Raw genomic sequence first — 23,173 nt, 5'->3', positions numbered from 1 at the left:
CTCAAAAGATTAAAGTTGGAAAACTATAGCAATTTATAAAAGAAAAAGATGAGAATAAAACTTCAAAATGAAAGCATCTGCTATTATAATTCTTATTTACTTCACACTTGCAAATTTAGAATTTGAAGTTATTGAAATTTAGAAAGGCAAATATATTACATACTTACTAAGCTCTCTGAAATAAAACACGTTAATAATTCTGTAGTGAAGAATATGAATATTCACACTATACGAGTAAATTAAAAGCATAAATAGTTTCACATTCGTTCAAGTCAGGTTTTGCTAACAGGTGAGTTACAAATATCCTTAGTTTTCAGGGCTTTTTACAAGTGCAAATAAAAAACTGTCATAAGAAGCATATGAATAAATCTGACCAGGCCTGTTTGATTAAAAGCAAGCATCAATTTAAATAAATGAGCTTTAACCAAAAAAATACGAAGAGTTAGTAAAAGTTATTCAGTTAACACATTTCAGGGAGCTGAGTGTTTATATTATTAATACCTTCTCAGTTGAAATTTTTGAGGATATACCATTCCTTGTGTTTGAGTTGGCAAAGTACCATTTACAGTACAAAATTTCTCTTGATTCTATCCTCCCCAGCTGAGAGTTAAGTGACAGTCAAGGTTGTGAAGCTCATCCTGAAAAACTGTTCATCTATAAATAATTCCTTTGAATGTGACACAAAAGTAAAGTTTAACCCTCTACTTTCTAATCAGACTCAATTCTGAATTAGTTGGAATTAATAAATTTTGTTTGCATGTATGCAAGTGGTATGTGAATGACTGCATGCTTCATTGATTCCATAAATGAAATATATCATCCCTGGGAGTCATGACAATTAATCTAAAATAAAACATAGCTTGCAAGGAATGAAGAGTTTCCACCAATAAGTACATTCAAATAGGCAATTCTGGAAAGTGTTTTCCAAAATATTTTGGTGATAACTCCACCACTGAACATAGTGCATTTTTTCTTCTCGTCTATGAGTAATCACCACATACTTGCACCTAGAAAATGAGTCAAGACCATTGCATTTCCCGCCAAACATGAAGCACATTTGCAGTCATCAAATACAGTCATTAAAACATTGTTTGGAAAACTGATCAAATAGGCAATTCTGGAAAGTGTTTTTCAAAATATTTTGGTGATAACTCCACCACTGAACATGGTGCATTCTTTAAGGCAGGCTTTCTCAACCTTGGAACTACTGACAATCCTTTGCTGTGAGGAAGCATTCTGTGTGTAAGCAGCATACCTAGTATCTACCCACTAGATGGTTTCAAGTTGAGAAACACTATCCTAAAATGAAGTTTGGAATGAAAAGTACTCAATTACATTTATGTTATGCTGTATTTGTTAAAATACATCAGTCATATTTCTTGTCATACTAGAATGCTTTTATCTAAAAATATATGCAGAAACATCCTAACCAAATGATTATCTAACTAGTGTTTAAATGTGGAGAAAGTTCTATATACTGCTGGGCGCAGTGGCTCATGCCTGTAATCCCAGCACTTTGGGAGGCGGATGACCTGAGGTCAGGTGTTCAAGACCAGCCTGACCAACAAGGTGAAACCCCATCTCTACTGAAAATACAAAAAATCAGCTGGGCATGGTGGCAGGCACCTGTAATCCCAGCTACTCGGGAGGTTGAGACAGGAGAATTGCTTGAACCTGGGAGGCGGAGGTTGCACTGAGCTGAAATCAAGCCACCACACTTCAACCTAGGCAATGGAGTAAGTCTCTGTCTCAAAAAAAAAAAGGAAGTTCCATTTACTGCTTTTTAAAAATAAATGACTGGAATAGTTTTTATACTGTTATGATTAAATAGGTCATGCTGAATGTCATTTAGAACTAAAAGCTTACATGACATTTTGCACAAGATGTTATAATTTCTCTTTATTGCTTAAAAGTATACTTATGCTTTAGTATCCATGAAATCTACTATTCATTTCAGTAATCACAGGATCATGATCCAGTAAAATGCCTGTGGTTGTCTGCCCTTTATTAGGGCAATTTTGTTAAGGATTGTAAACACAGCACAATTATTTACAGAAAACAAGTATCACCAATGAACTCAATTCTGGTCTGTGGGTTGCAAACCATAGTACCATGAGGTTAATTTTCTGGGGAAATTGTGCATTTTACTTATTTTTTGTTTCTATAGAAATACATGCATATTATCTAACTATGTATTATCTTAAAAGTAACATGTGCTAGTAGATATGCACCTTAGAAAATGAGTGATAAACTAGAGATGCAAAGATCAGATAACACTTGTTATACTGAGTTCTAGTTTGTGGTTGGTAGCAAACTCTGTTCATACATTCATTTGTCAAATATGTCCTAAATACCTATTTTGTGTAAAAAATAGTCCCAAATACTGAAAGCCATATTTGTGTATCTCTTGATGAGTTTCTAATTTTCTTGTGAAAATAAAATATAAATGCACAGAAACTGAAATAACTGTATACTAAAAGAGAACTTAAAGGGTATTGTGGCTAATGAGTCGTGGTAATACTATTTTGAGTTATAAGGAAGGAGATATCACAATGTCTACAATGGTCAGAGAAAGTCTTAAAAAAAAAAAAGGTGGGCTGTGACCTGAGGTTTCATAGGTGTTTCATGTGTGGAAAGATGATTAAGACTGAGAGATCCGTATAAGCAGTTCATGTTGAATGTTATCTAGGAATAAAAGCTTACATGACATTTGGTACAAGAGTGCAAAAGTAAAACTGAATATATGTTTGAGGCTTCTGGCTACAGACGAATGTTCTTTTGTGAAAAATGAAAAGGAAGGAAGGCTGGGACCAGGTAGTGGGGAGCCTAAATGCTTAAGGCTGATGTCAGCAACATAAGATGTAAAGAGCTACCAATAACAGCATGTGGACTGCTCTTCTTGCCACTTGTATAGTCTTTACATGAGTCAGCAAACATAGTCTTTATTAATCTCATACATAGTCATCCTTGCCTTACCCCAAATGATCTATCAAAAGTAAATAGGCTAGCTCATCAGCACAACATCTTCAAAAGTTGCTAACTCTTAATTTAAACAATGGTCTAAACAAGGAAAATAACAGACATATTTTCATTCCCTTCCTGTTTTGGCAAAGTATTACTTAGATAGTATCATCCTATGTCCACAGCCAACAACTCTGATCTAGGGTATATATGCCAGAAATTTGTATCTGTGCTTGTAATCCCAACATACAAACAGAACAGTTTCACTTAAAGTTAGGAGAAAGTCTTCTAGGTTGTCCAAACTTTCATTCTTTTCTAGATTTTAATTACTTAGAAAAACTAATATTCAGTAGTATCAGTAGAGTGATTTGGGGATAATGAACTGTAATCCTTGTAATGGATGCAGTTGTTTTTCCTGCTACCCTCCCACTGGATGCAGTTTTTTAACCCAAATACTATGAAAATGAGTAACATTTTAGTGTATTTAACAAGCAACCCCAAAATGAAGCAAGCCTATATAATCAGAAGTATAATTTTCTAGTAACCGTAATGTGTCCATTAATAGGTATTACTAAATAGATAGTCCATTTTCTGCTGCTGTAACATATCACAGACTGGGTAATTTATACAGAAAAAAGATCCATGTTTGCCTCATGGTTCTGGAGCCTGGGAAGTCCAAGATCAAAGGTCATGTCTGGTGAGGGCTTTCTTACTGCATCATAACATGGCAGAATACATTACATGTTAAAAAAGCATGAGAGAGGGCAAGAGCACTCAAGACAGAAAGAAAATGGGGACTAGAATGTGGTATTACCTGATATTATACAATGAACCTTTTTCCTGCAACACACATACTTTTAAAGTTGTTCTGTATTGTTCTCAAACAAAGCCAAAGTTAATTTATTAGGAAGGAGTTGCAAGCCCATCTGTAAACGCTATCAATAAATCTCACAATATATAATCCTCTAAAGATTTTAATAGATATATGGTACCATGTAGCCTGAAAGTATAATATAAATCACAGTGGGAAAGGCTACCAAAATATTTTCATGAATATTCTAACAACTACTTATGAAGGGATTCAAATATTTCCTCCTCCCTTGGTGTGAGTTCATGTACTGTATGTTCTATCCCTGCAAATGTTTTCCCATGATTAGCAGCACAATTTTCTCAAAGTGATAAGAAAACTTAAAAATGAAGGAAGGCAGTGAGTTAGAGATGACTTCCACGTCAGACAAAAATGAGTCAATACTTGTATTCTCTTGAATAAAATTTAAACTCTCTAATTTCTTAAAATTTGTTTATGTTAATATATGTAAAGAAAATTTTAAAATATAAATACCATGCACAGCACACCATGTAGCCCTCAGTTTAAGAAGTAGAATATTACCAATAATGCTCAAGTCCCTCTGTAACCATCCCTATGAATTCCACCCTTACCAGTTTCCCACTTCCCAAAAGAAACCACTTTACCTCTTTTATTTTTTCTTTTCCTGTTCTCACAATATCTCTGACATTCTTATTGCAATTTTACAGTTTCAGGCATTACTTTTGAGTTTTCAGTGTGGTGGATGAGGAATTTGCCTTATTTCTTAGAACCACTCCAAAAGCTAACACATAGATATTTGTAGTCCCCCTATCTTCCCACTTTGGTTCTACTATGGATTTGGGTAAATTTATAGTAAACATATTACTTTTTGCTGTGTAACAACATTAAACTTTAGTGACTTAAAACAACAACCATCCATGTAGATCTGGGATCAGCAATCTATCACCAATGAGCCAAATCTAGCCTGTTGCCGTTTTTGTACAACCCACTAGATCAGAATGCTTTTTATATCTTTTAATGTTGAAAAAAAGAGAATATGTTATGACATGATTCTCATCCAATCATACTCCTGTTTGGTACATTACAAACTATAGTGACGTAGTCATAATTTGGCTACATTTAAGTGCCATGAAGGTTGCCATGCTGTAACATTATCATTTTTAACTCCAGTGCATGTCTATCATGCCAAAATAAGAAAAGAGGACTTTGTTGCACTTTTAGGCACAGTGGAGTATGATTATTTTGACACTAAATTTCAAAAAAGTGTTTATTATGCAATGAGACTGTAACGATGCTAAAAAGATATGATATATGTGAGTATTACCAGACTAAGCACTCATTACAATATTCTCAACAAGAAAGCAATAGTCGAAAAATGACTAAATAGAAAATACCTCGAGACAACAGACTCCTTGAACTCGCATGCGTGCACACGCATGCGCGCGCACACACACACACACTCTCTACAACTAAAATTAAATTTGAGTGGATCATTTGTCAGTCAAGTCAGAAAAGCCATTTGCCAATGGTGAGTTTTTAAAACTGTGCTTAATTAAAGCAGCCAGGTAAACGTTTCCCTGAGGGGGAAGAAAGGAACTTGTTTGGAATGAATAGCTTTTTGTGAGAACAAGTGCTTGATGTGATTGAGGGCATCGGTAGCAAAATCAATAGTCAATTAAAAAAACAAAGTAAATGATTTTTGAGTAGTTTTCTTGGCTCTTCATGAGTCAGATGATTTGTTGAACTGTTTATTTCAGGAATCAATGTCAAGTTTGAAGTTATTCAAACTTATGCTCTATGAATGGTTGTATGGAACAACTATAGGTAGGAAACTTTTCAAAAAAGTTGAGAAACACTCATTTAGTACAACCTGGCTTGGAATCTGCTAAGATGTGTAAACAACTGATGATAGTAAAAATACGTGTGAAATGAAAGAAGGCTTGGTTAGACAAATATCTAAAACTTGTGAAAAAGTAAATTATTTAAAACTCATAGTTATTCATCAGAAAGTGTTTTTAAGAAAATATCTGAATTTACCATGTATTACTGAATGAGTACCGCTAACAGTGAACTTCTTTTGTTTCTGTGGACTAGACTATTGTGAGTTCTGTGGATTTCTGTCTGTAACTGAAACTCAATACCCTGACTTACCATCCTATACAACAGTCCAATGGCTTAGCAGGAAGAAAGATTTGCTTTGATTATTTTTAAGCTCAGGGCTTTGACTGAAAGTTTATCTGAATAAGAAGAACCACTCAATCACAATTACTAAGACATTAGCTTTTGTTTCAAGTTAGATAATTTCTTAACGAATTAAAAATTATAATGCACAATAGTACTTATACGTAGCAAGACTTACACCATGGGTTAATCATCTGAACTATAATCAACATTGAATCACAAAGTCAAGCTCCTTTATACACTTCCGATGCATCAACAGCTTAAAAAAAAAAGTTAAGGCTTCTATTTCCACGCAAATTTATGAACTTAAACTACAGTTCCAGAAGTTCCAGACATAGATGCAAGTGCAAAGGGAGTTTCTATATTTCCACATCCACGTATGCATTTAAGAAATTTTCGTCTAACTTTCAACTGGAAGTGATTAATCTGTACTGCAATGACATGCTAAAAGGAAAGTATTAAGAGAACCGACTTGAATTTTATAAATGCCTCCCAAGTGATGACTAAACTCCATCAAAATCACATGTTCATTTATTACTATCAATATTTAGCATACTTGTCTGTATGAAAAGATATTTTAAAGATTAAATATGTAGAATTTCATTACAGATCAGCATTAATAACCACCTAATGAACATTTGTGACCAATTTTCAGGATAGCGATAACTAGCTTTAAATAATAAACAAATGTTATCACCCCAAAGAGAATTCCACTCTTTTCATTAGATTTATATTAAAAATTATAATCCACGAATATATTTTTAATTTCAAAAAAATTGTTAATTTTTTTCTCATCATATAAGCACCTATATAATATTTTCAATTAAGCCTCTTAGCCCATAAAGACTTCTATCTTGACCTTTGCAGAAAAAGTTTGCCAATCTTTGATTTAGGTCATGATTCTGCAAGGTGGCAGTATGGAATGGGATCAGCTGTGCAGTTTCTTTTTCTTGGCTGGGCTCTTCCATGTATCTGCAACCAGTTGGTCAGTCTAATGTGGCTGGCTACTATTAGAATGGCCTCAGGTAGGAGTGCTTGTCTCTTCCTTCCATGGTCTCCCATTCTACAATAGACTGGTTCAACATGATTCACATGGAAGCTGCACAGGGTTTCAAAACAAAGAGCAAAAGCATGTAAGGCTACTTAAGACATAATTTCAGAAATGAAACAATGGGTTGGGTGTGGTGGCTCATGCCTGTAATCCCAGCACTTTGGTAGGCTGAGGTGGGCTGATCACTTGAGGGCAGGAGTTCGAGACCAGCCTGGCCAACATAGCAAACCCTGTTGCTATGTTTATCTCTACTAAAAATAGAAAAATTAGCCAGGCATGATGGCAGATGCCTGTAGTCTTAGCTACTCAAGGAGGCTGAGGCACGAGAACTGCTTGAACACAGGAGGCAGAGGTTGCAGTGAGCTGAGATTGCACCACTACACTCCAGCCTGGGTGACAGAGCAACACCCCATCTCGAAAAAAAAAAAAAAAAAGAAAAGAAAAATGAAATGAAACAATGTCACTTCAGCTATATTATATTAGCCTGAGTAAATAATCATTACAAACTAATCCCCAAATTATCTCCCAGTTGTATATATCGTCTCAATACACATAAAGATATGATACATTCTTTTTGTCTTCTTGGAGACACAACTCCTTGACCTATCTCCAAACTGGATTGGTTGTTCTCTAGGTCTGTTAAATAAATGTCCATTCTGGAATCTCCCTCAGTCACATTTTTGAGTGTTCCCTATATAGTCCTTGAATTGAATCTCCCAGCTTTCTAGACCCCAATGGATTATTTTTTCTTGGTTTACCCTTTGCTATGGTAGAGTACCTCCTCCATGAGATTACTGAGAAAAATATATAAGATGTAGAAGTTTTGATATCTATTTTCTCTGAAAAATGCCTTTATTATTCCTTCACTCATAATTGATAGTTTGGTCAAGTACAGATATTTAGGTTAAAATTTTTTGCAGAATTTCATAGATTAGTGAGAAGCCTAATTATATTCTGAGTCTTCATAATTTGCAAATTGTTTTTTCCCTCTGAGAGAACTTTTATGTTATCTTGTCTCTGTTCCTCAACAATTTCATAATCAACCTAGTTACAGGTCTATCTAGAAACTCAAGTCTTACAATCTAGAAACTCATGGTCTTTAATTCCAGATTTACTTTCATGAGATAATATATAGTTTTATGATTTCCTGCATTGTATTTCGTTTTTTTTTCTTCAAAATTATGTGAAGAACTTCTTGAATTGATTGCCTGATTTTAAGATCTTTTCACTTCTATTTTTCATTTCTTTGTATTTTTACATTCTTTTCCCATCCTGTGGTAATCATCCTTCTACTATCTTTTTCCATGGGTTCAATTGCTTTGATTTTTAGATGTCACAAATGAGTGAGAATATGTAATGTATGTCTTTGTGTGTCCAACTTGTTTCACTTCACATTATGAACCCCAATTCCATTCATGTTGTTGCAAATGACTTAATCTCATTAACAATGACATAATTCTTTTCTATGACTTAATAGTACTCATTGTGTATAAGTACCACATTTTCTTTACTCATTCATCTGTTGATAAACACTTAGGTTGCTTCCAAATCCTAGCTACAGCGACTAGTGCTGCGTCAAACAGAGGAGTGCAGGTATTTCGTTGATATACTAATTTCCTTTCTTTTGGGTATATACCCAGCAGTGACATGGCTGAATCTTATGGTAGCTCTATTTTTGTTTTTTGAGGAACCTCCAAACACTTCTCCATAGTGGTTGTACTAATTTACAATCCTATCAACAGTGTATAAGGGTTCTCCTTTCTCCACATCCTTAGGCATTAGTTATTGCACGCCTTTTGTATACAAGCCACTTTAACTGGGGTGAGATTTCATCTCATTGCAGTTTTGATCTGCATTTTTCTGATGATCAATGATGTTGAGCATCTTTTCATATGTGTGTTAGCCATTTGCATGTCTTCTTTTGAGAAATGTCTATTCAAATCTTTTCTCGATTTTTTAATCAGATTATTAGATTGTTTCCTATAGAGCTGTTTGAACTTACATATTCTGGTTATTAATTTGTCATATGGGTAGTTTGCAAATATTTTCTCTCATTCTGTGGGTTGTCTCTTTTGTTGATTGTTTCCTTTGCCATGCAGAACTTTTTAATTTGATGTGATCCCATTTGTCCACTTCTGTTTTGATTGTTTGTGCTTGCAGGGTAATACTTAAGAAACCTTTGCCCAGTTCAATGTTCTGGAGAGTTTTCCGAATGTTTTCTTGTAGTAGTTTCATAGTTTGAGGTCTTAGATTTAAATCTTTAATCCATTTTGATTTCTGTATATGGCAAGAGATGGGGGTCTAGTTTCCTTCTTCTGCATACAGCTATCCAGTTTTCCCAGCAAATTTACTGAATATGTTTCTGGCACTTTGTCAAAAATGAGTTCACTGTGGGTGTGTGGATTTGTTTCTGGGTTCTCTATTCTGTTCCATTGGTCTATGTGTCTGTTTTTATGCCAGTACTATGCAGCTTTGGTTACTATAGCTCTGCAATATAATTTAAAATCAGGTAATGTGATTTCTCCAGTTTTGTCCTTTTGTGCTTAGGATAGCTTTGGCTATTCTGAGACTTTTGTGGTTCCATATACATTATAGGATTGTTTTTTCTATTTCTGTGAAAAATGTCATTTGTACTTTGATAGACATTACATTAAATCCACATACTGCTTTGAGAATTATGGACATTTTAATAATAAATATTTATTCTTCCAATCCATGGATGTAGAGTATCTTTCTGTTTTTCGGTGGGTGTCATCTTCAATTTCTTCCATCAGTGTTTTATAGTTTTCATTGTAGAACTCTTTTATTTATTTAGTTAGGTTAATTCTTAAGTATTTAGTTTTATTTGTACCTACTGGTATTACTTTTTGTAAGTTATTACTTTTTGTAAAATTTACAAAAAATTACTTTTTGTAAAAAAAAAAGGTATTACTTTTTGTTTTCTTTTTCAGATTGTTCACTGTTAGCATATAGAAATGCTATTGACTTTTATATGTTGATATTATATCCTGCAACTTGACTGAATTTTTAAATCAGTTCTAATAGTTTTTTCAGTAGAATCTTCAGGTTTTTCCAAATATAAGATAAAATCATCACAAAAAAAGATAAGTTGACTTCTCCATTTCCAGTTTGGATGCCTTTTATTCTTTTTCTTGTTTGACTCCTCTAGCTAGAGCTGCCAGTACTATGATGAATAACAGTGGTGAACAACAAGCATCCCTGTTGTGTTCCAGAGCTAAGAGGATAGGGTTTAAGTTTTTCCCAATTCAGTATACTAGCTGAGAGTCTGTCATATATAACTTTTAATATATTGAAGTATTTGCCTTATATACCCAGTTTTTTAGGGGTTTTTATCATGAAGAAATGGTGAATTTTATCAAATGCTTTTTCACCATCGATTGAAATGATCATATGGTTTTTGTCCTCCATTTGGTCAACATTTTGTATCCCATTAATTCACTTGCATTCGTTAACCATCCTGGTATCCCAAGGATAAATCCCATTTGGTGATGATGAATAATTTAATATATTGCTGAATTTGGTTTGCTAGTATTTTGTTGAGGATTTTTGCATCAATATTCAACAGGGATATTGGCCTGTAGTTTTGTTTGGTGTAATTGTTTGGTTTTGATATTGGGTAATAATGGCCTCACAGAATGAGTTAGGAAGTATAGCATCCTCCTTAATTAATTGGAATAGTTTGAGGAGGATTGGTATTAGTTCTTTAAATGTTTGATGAAATTCAGCAGTGAAGCTATGAGATTAAAACTGTAAGAAAGTCTCTCAGTAAAGCCTTTTCTTATTCATGTGTTTAGATTTTAGGTTTCTTCATGATTACATCTTGGTAGGTTGCATGTATCTCAAAATTTGTCAATTTCTTCTACATTTTCTGATTTATAGTCAAATAGTTGCTTCCAGTAACCACTAGGAGATTCTAGGTGTAGTGTAGATACCAGATGTAGTGTCCCTTTTTCATCTCTGATTTATTTGGATCTTCTCTCCTTTTTTTCTTAGTCTGGCTAAAGATTTGTCTATTTTGCTTAAGTTTTCAAAAAACTCAACTTTTTATTTCATTGATCTTTGGTATTGTGTTCTTCGTTTCAGTTTCATTGATCACTGCTCTGATCTTAATTCTTCTTTTACTAATTTTGAGTTTGCTTTACTCCTCCTTTTCTAGTTCTTTAAGATGCATTGTTGTTTATTTGAATTTTTTTTTTTTAATGTAGGCAGTTACTGCTATCCACTACCCTCTTAGTACTGCTTTTGCTGTATCTCATAGGTTTTGGTATGTTGTGTTTCTCTTATATGTTTCAATACATTTTTCAATTTCCTTCTTAAATTTCTTCATTGACCCACTGATCATTTAGGAGCATACTGTTTCCTTTTCATATATTTGTGTAGTTTCCACAATTCCTCCAGTTTTTCATTTCTAGTTTTATTCCAATTTGGTCAGAGAAGATACTTGATATTATTTAAGTTGTTAAAAATGTTTTAAGACATATTTTGTGATCTTACACATGGTCTATCCTTGAGAATGATCCATGTGCTAAGGAGGGAAATGCGTATTCTGTACCCTTTGGATAAAATGTTCTGTAAATATCTGTTAGATCCATTTGCTTTATAGTATAGATTAACTCCAGTGTTGATCTGTTGATTTCTATGTGGAAGATCTGTCCAATACTGAAAGTGGGCTATTGATGTCTTCAGCTACTATTTTATTGCAGTCTCTCTCTCTCTCTCTCTAGCTCTAATATTTGCTTTATATGCTGGTGCGTCAGTGGTGGGTGCATATACATTTAAAATTGTTATACCCTTTTGCATAATTGACTCCTTTATCATTATATGGTGACCTTCTTTGTCTCTTCTTATAATTTTTGTCTTGAAATCCATTTTGTCTGATATAAGTACAGCTACTGCTGCTCATTTTTGGTTTCCATTGGCAAGGAATATCTTTTTCTATCCCTTTTTCTTCAGTCTATGTGTAACTTTATTTGTGAAGTTTCTTACAAGTAACAGATCAATGGGTCTTTTTTTCTTTTAGTACATTCAGCCAGTTTATATCTTTTGATTTGAGAGTTTAGTCCATTTACACTAAATGTCATTACTGATAGTAAGGGATTACTCTGGTCTTTTTTTTCCTGTGGTTGTTTTGCAGTCTCCTCTTCCTTCTTTCTTTTCTCCCTTTTAGTGAAGGTGATTTTCTTCGGCAATATGATTTATTTTCTTGATTTTTGTTTTCGGTGTGTCTGCTGTATGTTTTTTGGTTAAGGTACCATGAGGCTTGCAAATACTATCTTAAAACCCATTATTTTAAGCTCATAATAATTTAAAATTGTTTGTAAAAATAAATAATCAAGGAAAAAGAAAATATCTTAACTTCATCCCTCCAGTTTTTAGCTCTCTGTTATTTCTATCTTATTGTATTATATCTTGAAAAGTTCTTGTAGTCATTAGTTTTGATTGGTTCATCGTTTATTCTTTCTCCTTAGGATAACAGTAGTTTACACACCAAAGTTACAGTGTTATAATACTCCGTATTTTTCGGTGTACACAGTTACTATTACCAGTTAAGTTTTGTACCCTCAGATGATTTCTGATTGCTCATAAAGGTCATTTTCTTTCTGATTGAAGTACTCCCTTTGGTATTTCTCATAGGACAAGTCCTGGGTTGATAAAATCCCATAGCTTTTGTTTGTCCAAGAAGCATTTATTCCTCCTGTATGTCTGAAGGATAATTTTGCTGAATGTACTATTCTAGGGTAAAAGTTTATTTCCTTCAGCACTTTAAATATGTCATGCTACACTCTCCTGGCCTATAAAGTTTCCACTGAAAAATGCTGCCAGACATATTGGAGCTCCATTATATGTTATTTGTGTCTTCTCTCTTGCTGATTTTAGGATCCTTTTTTTATCCTTGACCTTTGGGAGTGTGATTATTAAACGCCTTAAGGTAGTCTTCTTTGGATTAAATCTGCTTAGTGTTGCATAAACCTCTTGGACTTGGATATTGACACATTTCTCTAGGTTTTGGAATTTCTGTTATCCATTTGAATAAACTTTCTATCACTATCTCTTCCTCTATCTCCTCTCTAAAGCCAATAACTCTTAGGTTTGTCTCTTTGAGGCTATTTTCTAAATTCTGTAGGCATATTTCATTTTTTAATATTATTTTGTCTCCTTTGTGTATAGCCTGTTTTCAAGCTCAGTAATTCTTTCTTCTGCTTAATCAAATATCCTGTCTTCGAGTGCAGTAATTCTTTTTTCTGCTTGGTCAATTCTGCTATTAAAAGGCTCTGATCCATTTTTCAGCATGCCAATTACATTTTTCAATTCCAGAATTTGTTTGATTCTTTTTAACTATTTCAATCTCTTTGTTAAATTTACCTGATAGAATTCTGAATTCCTTCTGTGTTGTTATCTTGAATTTGAGTTTCCTTAAAACAGCCATTCTGAATTCTCTGTCTGAAAGGTCACATATCTCTGTATCTCCAGAACTGGTCCATGGTGCCTTATTTCATTTGGTGAGGCCATGTTTTCCTATGTTATCTTGATATTTGCAGATGTTTGTCTGTGTCTGGGCATTGAAGAGTTAGGTATTTATTTTAGTCTTTGCAGTCTGGGATTTTTTGTATCCTTCCCTCTTGGGGAGGCTTTCCAAATATTTGAAAGGAACTTGGATGTTGTAATCTAAGCTGTATCTTCTTTAGAGTAGACTCCAAGACCAGTAATGCTGTGGTTCTTGCAGACTCATAGAGGTACTGCCTTGATGGTTTTGGACAAAATCCAGAAGAATTCTCTGAACTACCAGGCAGAGATTCTTGTTCTCATCCCTTAGTTTCTCCCAAAAAAATAAAGTGTTTCTATTCTGAGCCAGCTGGAGGTGGGGATAAAGTGACACAAGCACCCCTGTAGCTACCATACCTATGACTGTGCTCAGTCAGACCTGAAGCCAGCATAGCATTAGGTCTTGCCAAAGGCCTGGCTATCACCTATGTTCCCTCAAAGCCCTGGGGTTCTACAATCAGGAAGCAGCAAGGCCAGTCAGGCCTATGTCCTTCCCTTCAGGGCAGTGAGTTCCCTTAGACCCCAGGCAGGTCCAGAGGTACTTTCCAGGAGCCAGAGACTAGAGTCAAAAACCTTAGACATCTTCCTGGTGTTCCATTATACTATGGCTGAGCTGGCACTCAAACCACAAGGTACAATCCTTCCCACTCTTCCCTCCCCTTTCCAAAGGCAGAGAACCCTCACCCTGTGGCCACTTCACCTCAGGCCTACGTGAAGTACTGCAGACCCACAGAAAGTACTGCCAGACAACAGCTGACATTCTCTTAAGGCCCAGGGATGCTTCGGTTAGCTTGTAGTGTATGCTGCCTGGGCTGAGACTCATCTTTCAGGAAAATGAACTCCTCCTGTAGCCCAGGGCTGTTCCAGAAATGTCATCCAAAAGCCAAGTCCTAGAATTGGGGACCCTAGGGGTCTTCTTGGTGGTCTACCCCACTGAGACCAAGCTGATATCTAAGGTGCTAGACAAAATCCTCTTTACTTTTCCCTCTACCATTCTCTAGCAGAAGGAGTCTCGTCCTGTAGCTACCACAGCTAGTAATGTCTGAGCCTCATCTGCAGCCAGCAAGTCTCAGAGGCTTACCCAAGCCCTTGATGTAGTACCTTGGTATCGCTGCTGGTTATTCGGGGCCCAAGGGATCTTGAGATGGCAGGGAATGAATCCTGTCAGGACTGGGTCCTTCCTTTCAAGGCAGCAGGTTCCCTTCTGGCCTAGGATATGTCTAGAAATGTCACCCAGGAGCTAGGGCCTGGAAAGGGGGCCTCATGACTCCAACCAGTGCTCTATTCTGCTGTGGCTGAACTAGTATCTAAGATTCAAGACAAAGTCCTCTCTACTCTTACATCTCCTCTCCTTAAGTGGAAGGAAGGGGTCTCTTGGAGCCAGGAACTGAACAACCTGGGGCTGGGGATGGATGATGCCATCACTACCTTAGCAATCCTGGCTAGTGTCTCAGTAGGTTGCATACCCCGCCATTCCACTGGCTTTTTGCCTGTTTCTGTGCTAGGACTCACCTAGGTGTTGCAGTCCTTGTGACCTAGACTTTTGCATTCATTTTGGGCCCCAGAGCACTTTAGCCCACGGTGATGAGGCTTGGGGGAACTCAAGTTCCTACTGACTGCTTGGATCAGTGAGTCCCCTCTGGCTAAGGCTGATTTAAATGCTCATTCAGTTGGCGGATGACAGCTAAGATTGGTCTGGGTTTGCTTTCTGATATAACAAGGGTAGCACTAAGTTCAATGCCTCCCAATTGGAGGTTCTCCTTCTCCCTATGGCAGAGACACTCTCTCTGGATGAGGGAGGGGTGGTATCAGAGTTAAGTGTTTTGCCTACCTCTTCAACGTCTCTTTCAGCAATATAAAGTTAAAATCAAGTACTTTGCTCACCTATTTTTTGGTTTTTATAAAAGTGCTTTTTCTGTGTAGATAGTTGTTAAACTGCTGTCCATGCAGGGATGGTCAGTGAAGCCTTCTATTCCACCATCTTGCTATACTTCTTCAAAAATTTTTTGTTCATTTGTTGTTATTATGACCAGGATTAACCCCAAAATGGTCAATTTTGTGTTATCATCCTCAGAGACAGACATGCTGAATTATATTTATCAGAATGAAGCCTTAGAGAGCTATTTGGTTTCATGTCCTATTTCCAGTCACCAAGTTCAGTCTTCTCCTCAAAATGTTTGTCGCTTCATCACCATTTCAACTGCCATCATGTAGGCTACACTGCCCTCTTCTTACAATGTCAAGTATTCCAGCAACTTCTAAAGAGTATTATGGTTAGACTTTTTCTTGCTTCCATGCATCACATTTAAGGCTGTCCAGTTAATCTTCCATAAAAAAATATTTAGCTCTTGTCCCTTTTGTGCCAGTGGAGCCTCTGGTGGCATTCTATTTGTGATAATATTAAATCCAAATTTGTCTCTCTGACTTCAATTTTCTCAAAATTGGCTCATGTATATGAATTCCATCTTTGTTATAATACTTTCCCAAAAAACATTTCAATTTGTCAAACTGATAACCATCAAACACTGTGCTAATTTCCATCTCTGTGTTTTCAATTGCCTCAACCTGTTGTAATTTGTAATATTTCACTCAGTCTCAAGTTAGAGCAATTGATAAATCTGACATATTTCTGCAGTTCATTGTAATACCTTTGAAAACAATGACGAAGTCTCATTCATGCTTGTAACTTCTGTAGAAGCTACCATGTTTTCATTTCTATAGTAAATACTCATATCGTGTATATAGGAATTACTGCGGTTTCTTGGACATGCCATGCTCTCCAAGCTTGGAATGATTTCTCTTCATCCTCCTCCTCTGTTTAACAAGCCTACTTCTCCTTCTTCATGATTCAGTTTAAGTATCATTATCTCTAGAAGCCTATCCTGGAGTGGTCCAGGCCTTCCACATCACAATGTGGGCAGATCTAGTACTCCTCAAATGTGTTCATAGAATACCTTATATTTTATCACTCTTAGAGCACTCTGTAGCTCACAATTATATTAATCAGTTTACTTCTATCATACTAACTTGATATCCCTTTGAAACCACAGACTGTATTTATGACACAGTACAGTCTTTATGACTAGAACACTACTATAATATCTGGTACAGACTACAGATGTACAGTTCATCTTAATAAACATGTGAATTTGTTTCCCCAATTCAAAGAAAATCTACTTAAGAGTAGAGACTACATATTACATTTCTTGTGTCTCCCAGAGCAACTTATTCTGTGGGTACACACTAGATTATGGCTTCTCACACTGTCTTAGTTCACAGCTCTCTTGCTGTCTCAGTAATTTTTTTCATGCTCCTATTAGGCCAAAAGAAATATGCAGTTGTTCCATAGATTAATTAGCTAGGTGATAACTTAGCCACTTGAAAAGATAATATATAAAAATTGAAAGGAAAATATTTTTATTTTATCCTTAACTACATTCCTTACTCATGAGAATTTTGAACATATTAGGCATTGTACAGCCTTTTAACCCATGGAGTAAGATGGGACAATAACACTCTCAGGTTCTATTCCATATTGATTTTTGCATGGTACTTGCTTTTTATCTCAGTAACACCCAAAATGCCAACTTCTCAAAGATATAATAAAAGAGAAAGAAATGTAACATAAACAAATTTCAGCAAGCTGGTAGTTCATCTGGTTTCAGAAGCTCAAGTACTGCTGTGTTACCTTCTGGTTGTAAGACAACAACAACAAAACTTGCAGAATCATTGCAGAATCATTGCAGAATCAACAACAACAAAACTTGCAGAATTCATTGCAGTACCCCCTCTTGATACACAGTTTGGAAAACTACAGCATTCAGTAATCACCAGTAACCATCCATCTGCCTGCTGCTTATTATGCATGGCACTATGCTAGGTATGAAAATTACATGAGTAAATAAGATGGTAATAACAATAATAGAAGTATCAAAAACAGCAATGGCCATCCTAGCAAGAACAACACATACTATGTTCCAGGCACTGTACTAAATAAATAAAATGAATTTATGCTGTATTAAAGCAATTTAGTGATACTGAAGATTCTGTGAACAAAGATGTGTGTGAAACAAACAGAGCTAAATGAAATAGAATATAAAAAGTATTAAAATAAAAATATAAAAGTCATGCTTTATGTTTTGTGGCTAAAAGTTAAGAAAATAGTCAGGTATATTATCATTCGGTCCTCAGGATGATTTTGAGAGTCATGCATACCTGAAATTTAGAATACTTAAGCTACTTAACCAAAGTTATAAGTTTATGAAAAAGCAATATAAGTATTTTAAATGCACTGGAAAAGGATTTTACAGTAATTATTTCAGAAAAAGAACTTTTTATAATTAAATTATAAAAATGAAAATTTTTTGCAATATTAGTAATTGGGCACAAATCTGTAAAGTAGGAATTTGTTCTATAATAATACAGAAATAGAAACAGATATCCATAGGACAGTAGAGATTATATTCTCTAATACACATTCTTCAACCTTCCACCCAATCCATCTTTTCAATCCTGGATAAAATGATGCACACTTTGCTAGATCAATTGTAATTTCATAGTTTCAGCTTGTACAGTCCATACACCATATAATGACATTTTTGTCAACGAGGGACTGTGTATGCAATACTGATCTCTTAAGATTATAATACATATTTTTACTGTTCTGTTTTGTTTAGATACACACTTGCCATTGTGTTACAACTGCCTAAAGTACTCAGTACAATAACATGCCGTACGGGTTTGTTGCTTAGCCTAGGAATGCTATACCACCCAGGTTTGTATAAGTACACTCTGTGAGATTTGCATTACAAAACCTCCCAATGACGCATTTTTCAGAATGTATACCCATTAATAAGAGACACAAGACAGCAGTGAGCTAAATATTTTCACCTACTTCTTCTAATCTGTCCCTCTTCAGCTAAGTTAAAATATACATATATACACACATCAACTATTGTCTTTCCTTTTTGACTTGTTTCCAAGGGCCTCACAACAAATATGCAAAATAGGTATTATTAATCCCATTTACAGATCTAAAAGTGGAGCCTTAAAGATTTTTAAAACTTGGTCAAAATTACATGAGTCACAATCTAGGACTCAAATTTAACCCTTTTACTCCTTTGCACATTATTTGGCAATCAGTTAAAATTCTTTTGATCTTAAGTAACAGAAAATTCAGCACAAATTGACTTAAGGAAAAAAAAAAAAAGAAGTTATAGCCTCATATGAGAGAACATAAAAGAACTAACAGTGGGCTTCACCTAACAGTGGGCAAACAATGTGATCAAGACGCAAATCTCTCCCTCTTTAGTGCTTAGTTTCACCAATGATGTTGTTTCTTTTTTCTCAAAATCTCTACATATATGGTCTCAAGACAAATTTCTTCATTTTCTTTCTATGAACAAGAGAGTTTATATACCTGAGGAAGCAAGTCCTCAAATTGAGTCTGAAGAACTTGGCTCAAATTATGTGTGCACCCTTGAAACATGGGGATGGAAAATAATTACTAGCCTATGTAAACAAGCAGCTATATGTAAATTAGAAAGCAGGTTAAATTTCCTCTAAACCACATTGCTAAGAAATAAACTATCATATTGGGAACAGAGTAATAGATGCTGAGGAGGTACAAATGAATGTCTCATTCTGATTTGGGAATGTCTCTTTTAAAACATGGTATCTGTAATTGAATGTCATGCTTCTGTTTGACCAGTGAAAGAGACTGTACTACTTTACTGTGACCTAAAAATTCTACTTACGCTCATGCAGCCATTCATCACTGTAGAGCAAGTGTACACTAGTTGTTCAAAGTAAACATTTTTCTGAAGCTGAAGGTAATTATCCTTGACCTCTCGGAGTATTTTCCAAGTATTTCATTGAGTAACAATGATAAGAATCAGTTCAGTTTGGCACCCAACTGACAGTCTGATGAATGCTTCTTTAAAAAGGGGATTATAACATCTATAGCACTATTTTAAGTAACCCCAGTCTTGATTAAATATTCAAATTAAAAGCTACCATAACTCTAAGAGCCAAATTGTGTTGTTGGAGACCCAGTTGATTTTTCCAAGATGAGTATGTCTCCTTAAAACAGTGCTGGTCCTATATCTTAATCTATTGCAGTTTGTTAAGACTCAGCTCCTCCTTTTAAGGTACTTGTAATCTAGTGGAGAAGACACAGAAACAGGTCCTTTTATAATAATAGTATGGCTGAGCAATGGTTTAGTTATATACTAAATGCCTAAGAAGAGCACTTGATTTAATCTGGAAGGAGGAAAGATAAGTTTTATGGGGGGTAAAAATGATGAATTATGAAATAAGAGTGGGTTTTGCCAGTTGGGGGAAGGCAATGGCATTCTAGGCTGATGATGCACTATGAACCCAAGGCCCAATACCATAAAATAGCACTCTATGTGTACTAGTCATTTGGTTCTAAAAGCATGAAATGTGAAACAGAGCAGCAGAAGATGAGTTAGACAGGTACCGACCAGATCAATGAAAGATATATATTTTATGCTAAGTAGTTTGAACTTTATTTTATAAGCCTCAGGGAGGCACTGAAGAATTTAAAGTGGGATGACATCCAACTTGCTCCAAGTTGAAAAGCATAAAACTGGAGGTAAAGAAGTCTATATAGGATGTCAAGGTAAGCAATAAGAATATTAATTAAGACAATGACAGCAGGTTGGAAGTAACTGTGTATGTTTAAGGATTATTTTACAGGTAAAATGAAAAGGTTCTGATAATTAAAAAGATGTGCAAATGAGGACAAAAGGGAAAATCTAGGATGAATTCTCATTCTCTGGATAATTTAAAATGTCATTATAACTTTATTATAAACTAGGTTACTATCAAAGTATTGTAAATAAAAACTTTAAAATGAATGAATCAAAACTAAAGAAGTCAGCACAGAAAAATTTCAGGGTTGTAAAACTAGCCTGCTAAGCTAAAATAGAAATGCTATTTCCTTTTTTAAAAGAAGGGTCAGGTGGCAGTACTAAATTTCTTAAGGAAAATTTAACCACTGATTGTAATGTCTGTGGCTTCTGGGGAAAACATAACCCCAAATTACAGTGGCTGTGGTTATAAACTATTATGAAGAGCTTCCAACGTCAGACATAGTTTGAGTGTCTGTATGCACTAGAGTTCTTTTACAAGACTTTGCTAGAACAGCAAAATTAATGACTATCCTCTTTTTGCCTACTTTGGTGTCAATAATGTCCTTTCCTTAACAAAGACTTTTAAGTGACCCAGAATTAATTTAATATGAAAATCAGTAAGCCAGGCTCATAAATTTTTCTCTTATTACCTCAGAAAAAAGTATAATCTACAATCAACATTAAGACTTAGACTTAACTTATGATCAAGGCCAAAGAAAAACATCTCTCAAGTGAGTTCTGAGAATTATCTACCACAATCCTTAGGTACTCTGTTTTCTGTCATAGTTTAACATTTATCTTCTTAGTTAATGCCAGTACTAGCAGAGAGGAAATCCAGAGGTAAATTCTAAAGCAGAACCTGATTTTTCCCTTTACATTTCTCAGTAATAATTTAGGCTGCTTAAGTTTCACAATGTTTTTCTGTTACCATACTAATGTTTCCTAATTTCTACTGTGACTTACCAGACAAAGAAAGATATTAATTGCTGTTAATTATGGTTCATATTTAGTTTTCTTTCAGAAAACATTTGAGTGCTGTGAAGCGACTTGAAAAATGGCTTCCAAGCTTTGAAAAAGTTAGTTCCTTCAGTTTATAGTCAAAACAGTTTATAGGTCCCTCAAGAGTGGCTCTTCGGGCTCTATGTTTCACAACTAGCTGCCAAACACCTAGAAGACAGAATGAGCACTGGCCTCTGCATCCAGGCAGGGGCTCAGCAGAAAGTGGCAGAAGCTGCTGTTCATATTAATGACCTGAGCTTCCTATAAAGTCTGGATGAAGGCCGGGCTACTTGATCATGGGTTACAGGGTGACACAGAAAGCACTAATAACTTTAACACTTTCATTATTTCATCTGAAGTACAACTGTTACATGTGAGACTATCTACAGTATTACACAGTTAATCTAAAGTGGCCATATTCTTTCTAGATAGAAGATGCACACATTCTATAAAAGAAAGTCATAGAACCCTATCCAGAAATTACTTTTTATTTATTTGGCTTTAAATAACAACTATACGCTTATTAATCCAAAATTTCTATCTCCAGCCCTGACAAATCCCCTGAATTCCATTCCTATATTTCTAACTGCCTATTCAACATTTCCTCTAGGATCATGAATAGGCCATCACACAATTAATACACATAAATTAGATTTTTAGCCCCATGAAACTTAACATTTTCTCACCTTAGTAAAAGAAACCACATCCAAAATCACCAACCATCTAGTCAGTTATTCTGATAGTCATTTTTTTATTTTATTTTATTTTTTTGTCATTTGTTTTTTTAAAAATCAGCTCTATTAAAGTATTACATATAATAGTTTTCACCAATATAAAATGTGTAATTTGGTAAGTTTTGCCAAATGTAAGTGCTATCACAATCAAGATATAAAACATTACCATTGCCCTCAAAAAATTCCCCTGCCCCTATTGTATCTTCTACTGATGTATCTTCTCTCATATCACTTTTGTCTTCTCTAGAATTTCATATAAATTGAATTATATGACACGCAAATTTACTGAGTTTGGTTTCTTTCCTAACTTTATTATCTAAAGAGATCTCCTATAAAACCATTCTTAGCTAAACATATAAACCAGAATTTTTTTCCTGGCCCACAGCACCACGTGGTACTATCTTGTTTATCATAGCTCTTTTCCAACTTGGATGTAAGCTCCATGAAAGCACAGGGGCCCTGTCTATCTTGTTTAATGTTGTGTGTGAGAAAAGTCTAACAGTGCCAATACATGGCAGATGCAATTTGAATCAAATTGTTTTCTATACAAATATATTATTTTGTATTGAGTTTGTGTGCATGTGTGCGTGTGTGTGTCTATGAGAAAAATAAAAAAACACAGAAAGTTTAATGTATTTGCAACGACTAAACATAAATTTGGTTCTGACCTTTCAGAAAATAAAGTAAAAGGGTAAAATGGTCAATTGCTGAGTTTTCAATATCAGAAAGATGAAAGTACATTAAAATATTAAAAATGATTAAGCAAAACATTAACATCAAAATGGAAAAATAAAAATGAAGAAGTCATAAATATCTACCAGGGTTGTTTTAAGTAAGATACAAGATAAAGTAAGGGTACTTCATACTGAGAAAAATGAGAAAAAAAAGTAAATATTTACAGTTAATATTACTAACCTGACTTATTTTTCTTTGTTCTTGTATAGCTTTTTGAACTTCCTGAGACACTTTCTCTTGATCTTTTGCATGTTCTATCTTCCATAATTCCCTTTCTTCAGCATGGGCTTTTTCCAAATGTTTTCTTTCTTCTTCTATGGCTTTTAAAACTGCATCCTGCATTGCTTCTTTTTCAAGCTTCAAAATAAATAATTATCAGAATAAATTTGACAGACTGACTGCATAATAATTTCTTGCGTAACACAGCTTGGTTAACCTAAAAGATAAAAAACTTTATCCTATA

At 34.9% G+C, this 23,173-nt stretch overlaps 1 protein-coding gene across 11 annotated transcripts in view; it reads right to left on the bottom strand.

Annotated features, from left to right (window-relative positions):
* Window positions 1-23,173, bottom strand: part of CCDC91 (coiled-coil domain containing 91) — a 388,228-nt gene that overhangs the window by 94,359 nt on the left and 270,696 nt on the right. For all 11 annotated transcript variants that reach the window (XM_012474260.2, XM_021674873.2, XM_064377392.1 and 8 more), the window contains one exon: window positions 22,891-23,067. In XM_012474260.2, the coding sequence (XP_012329683.2) occupies window positions 22,891-23,067 (177 nt within the window). The remainder of the gene's footprint in view (window positions 1-22,890; window positions 23,068-23,173) is intronic.

Source organism: Aotus nancymaae, unplaced genomic scaffold, assembly GCF_030222135.1.
Source record: "Aotus nancymaae isolate 86718 unplaced genomic scaffold, 86718_ANA_hifiasm-v0.15.2.pri h1tg000016l, whole genome shotgun sequence".
NCBI classification, from domain to species: domain Eukaryota; kingdom Metazoa; phylum Chordata; class Mammalia; order Primates; family Aotidae; genus Aotus; species Aotus nancymaae.
This window is presented reverse-complemented; position numbering and strand designations above follow the sequence as displayed.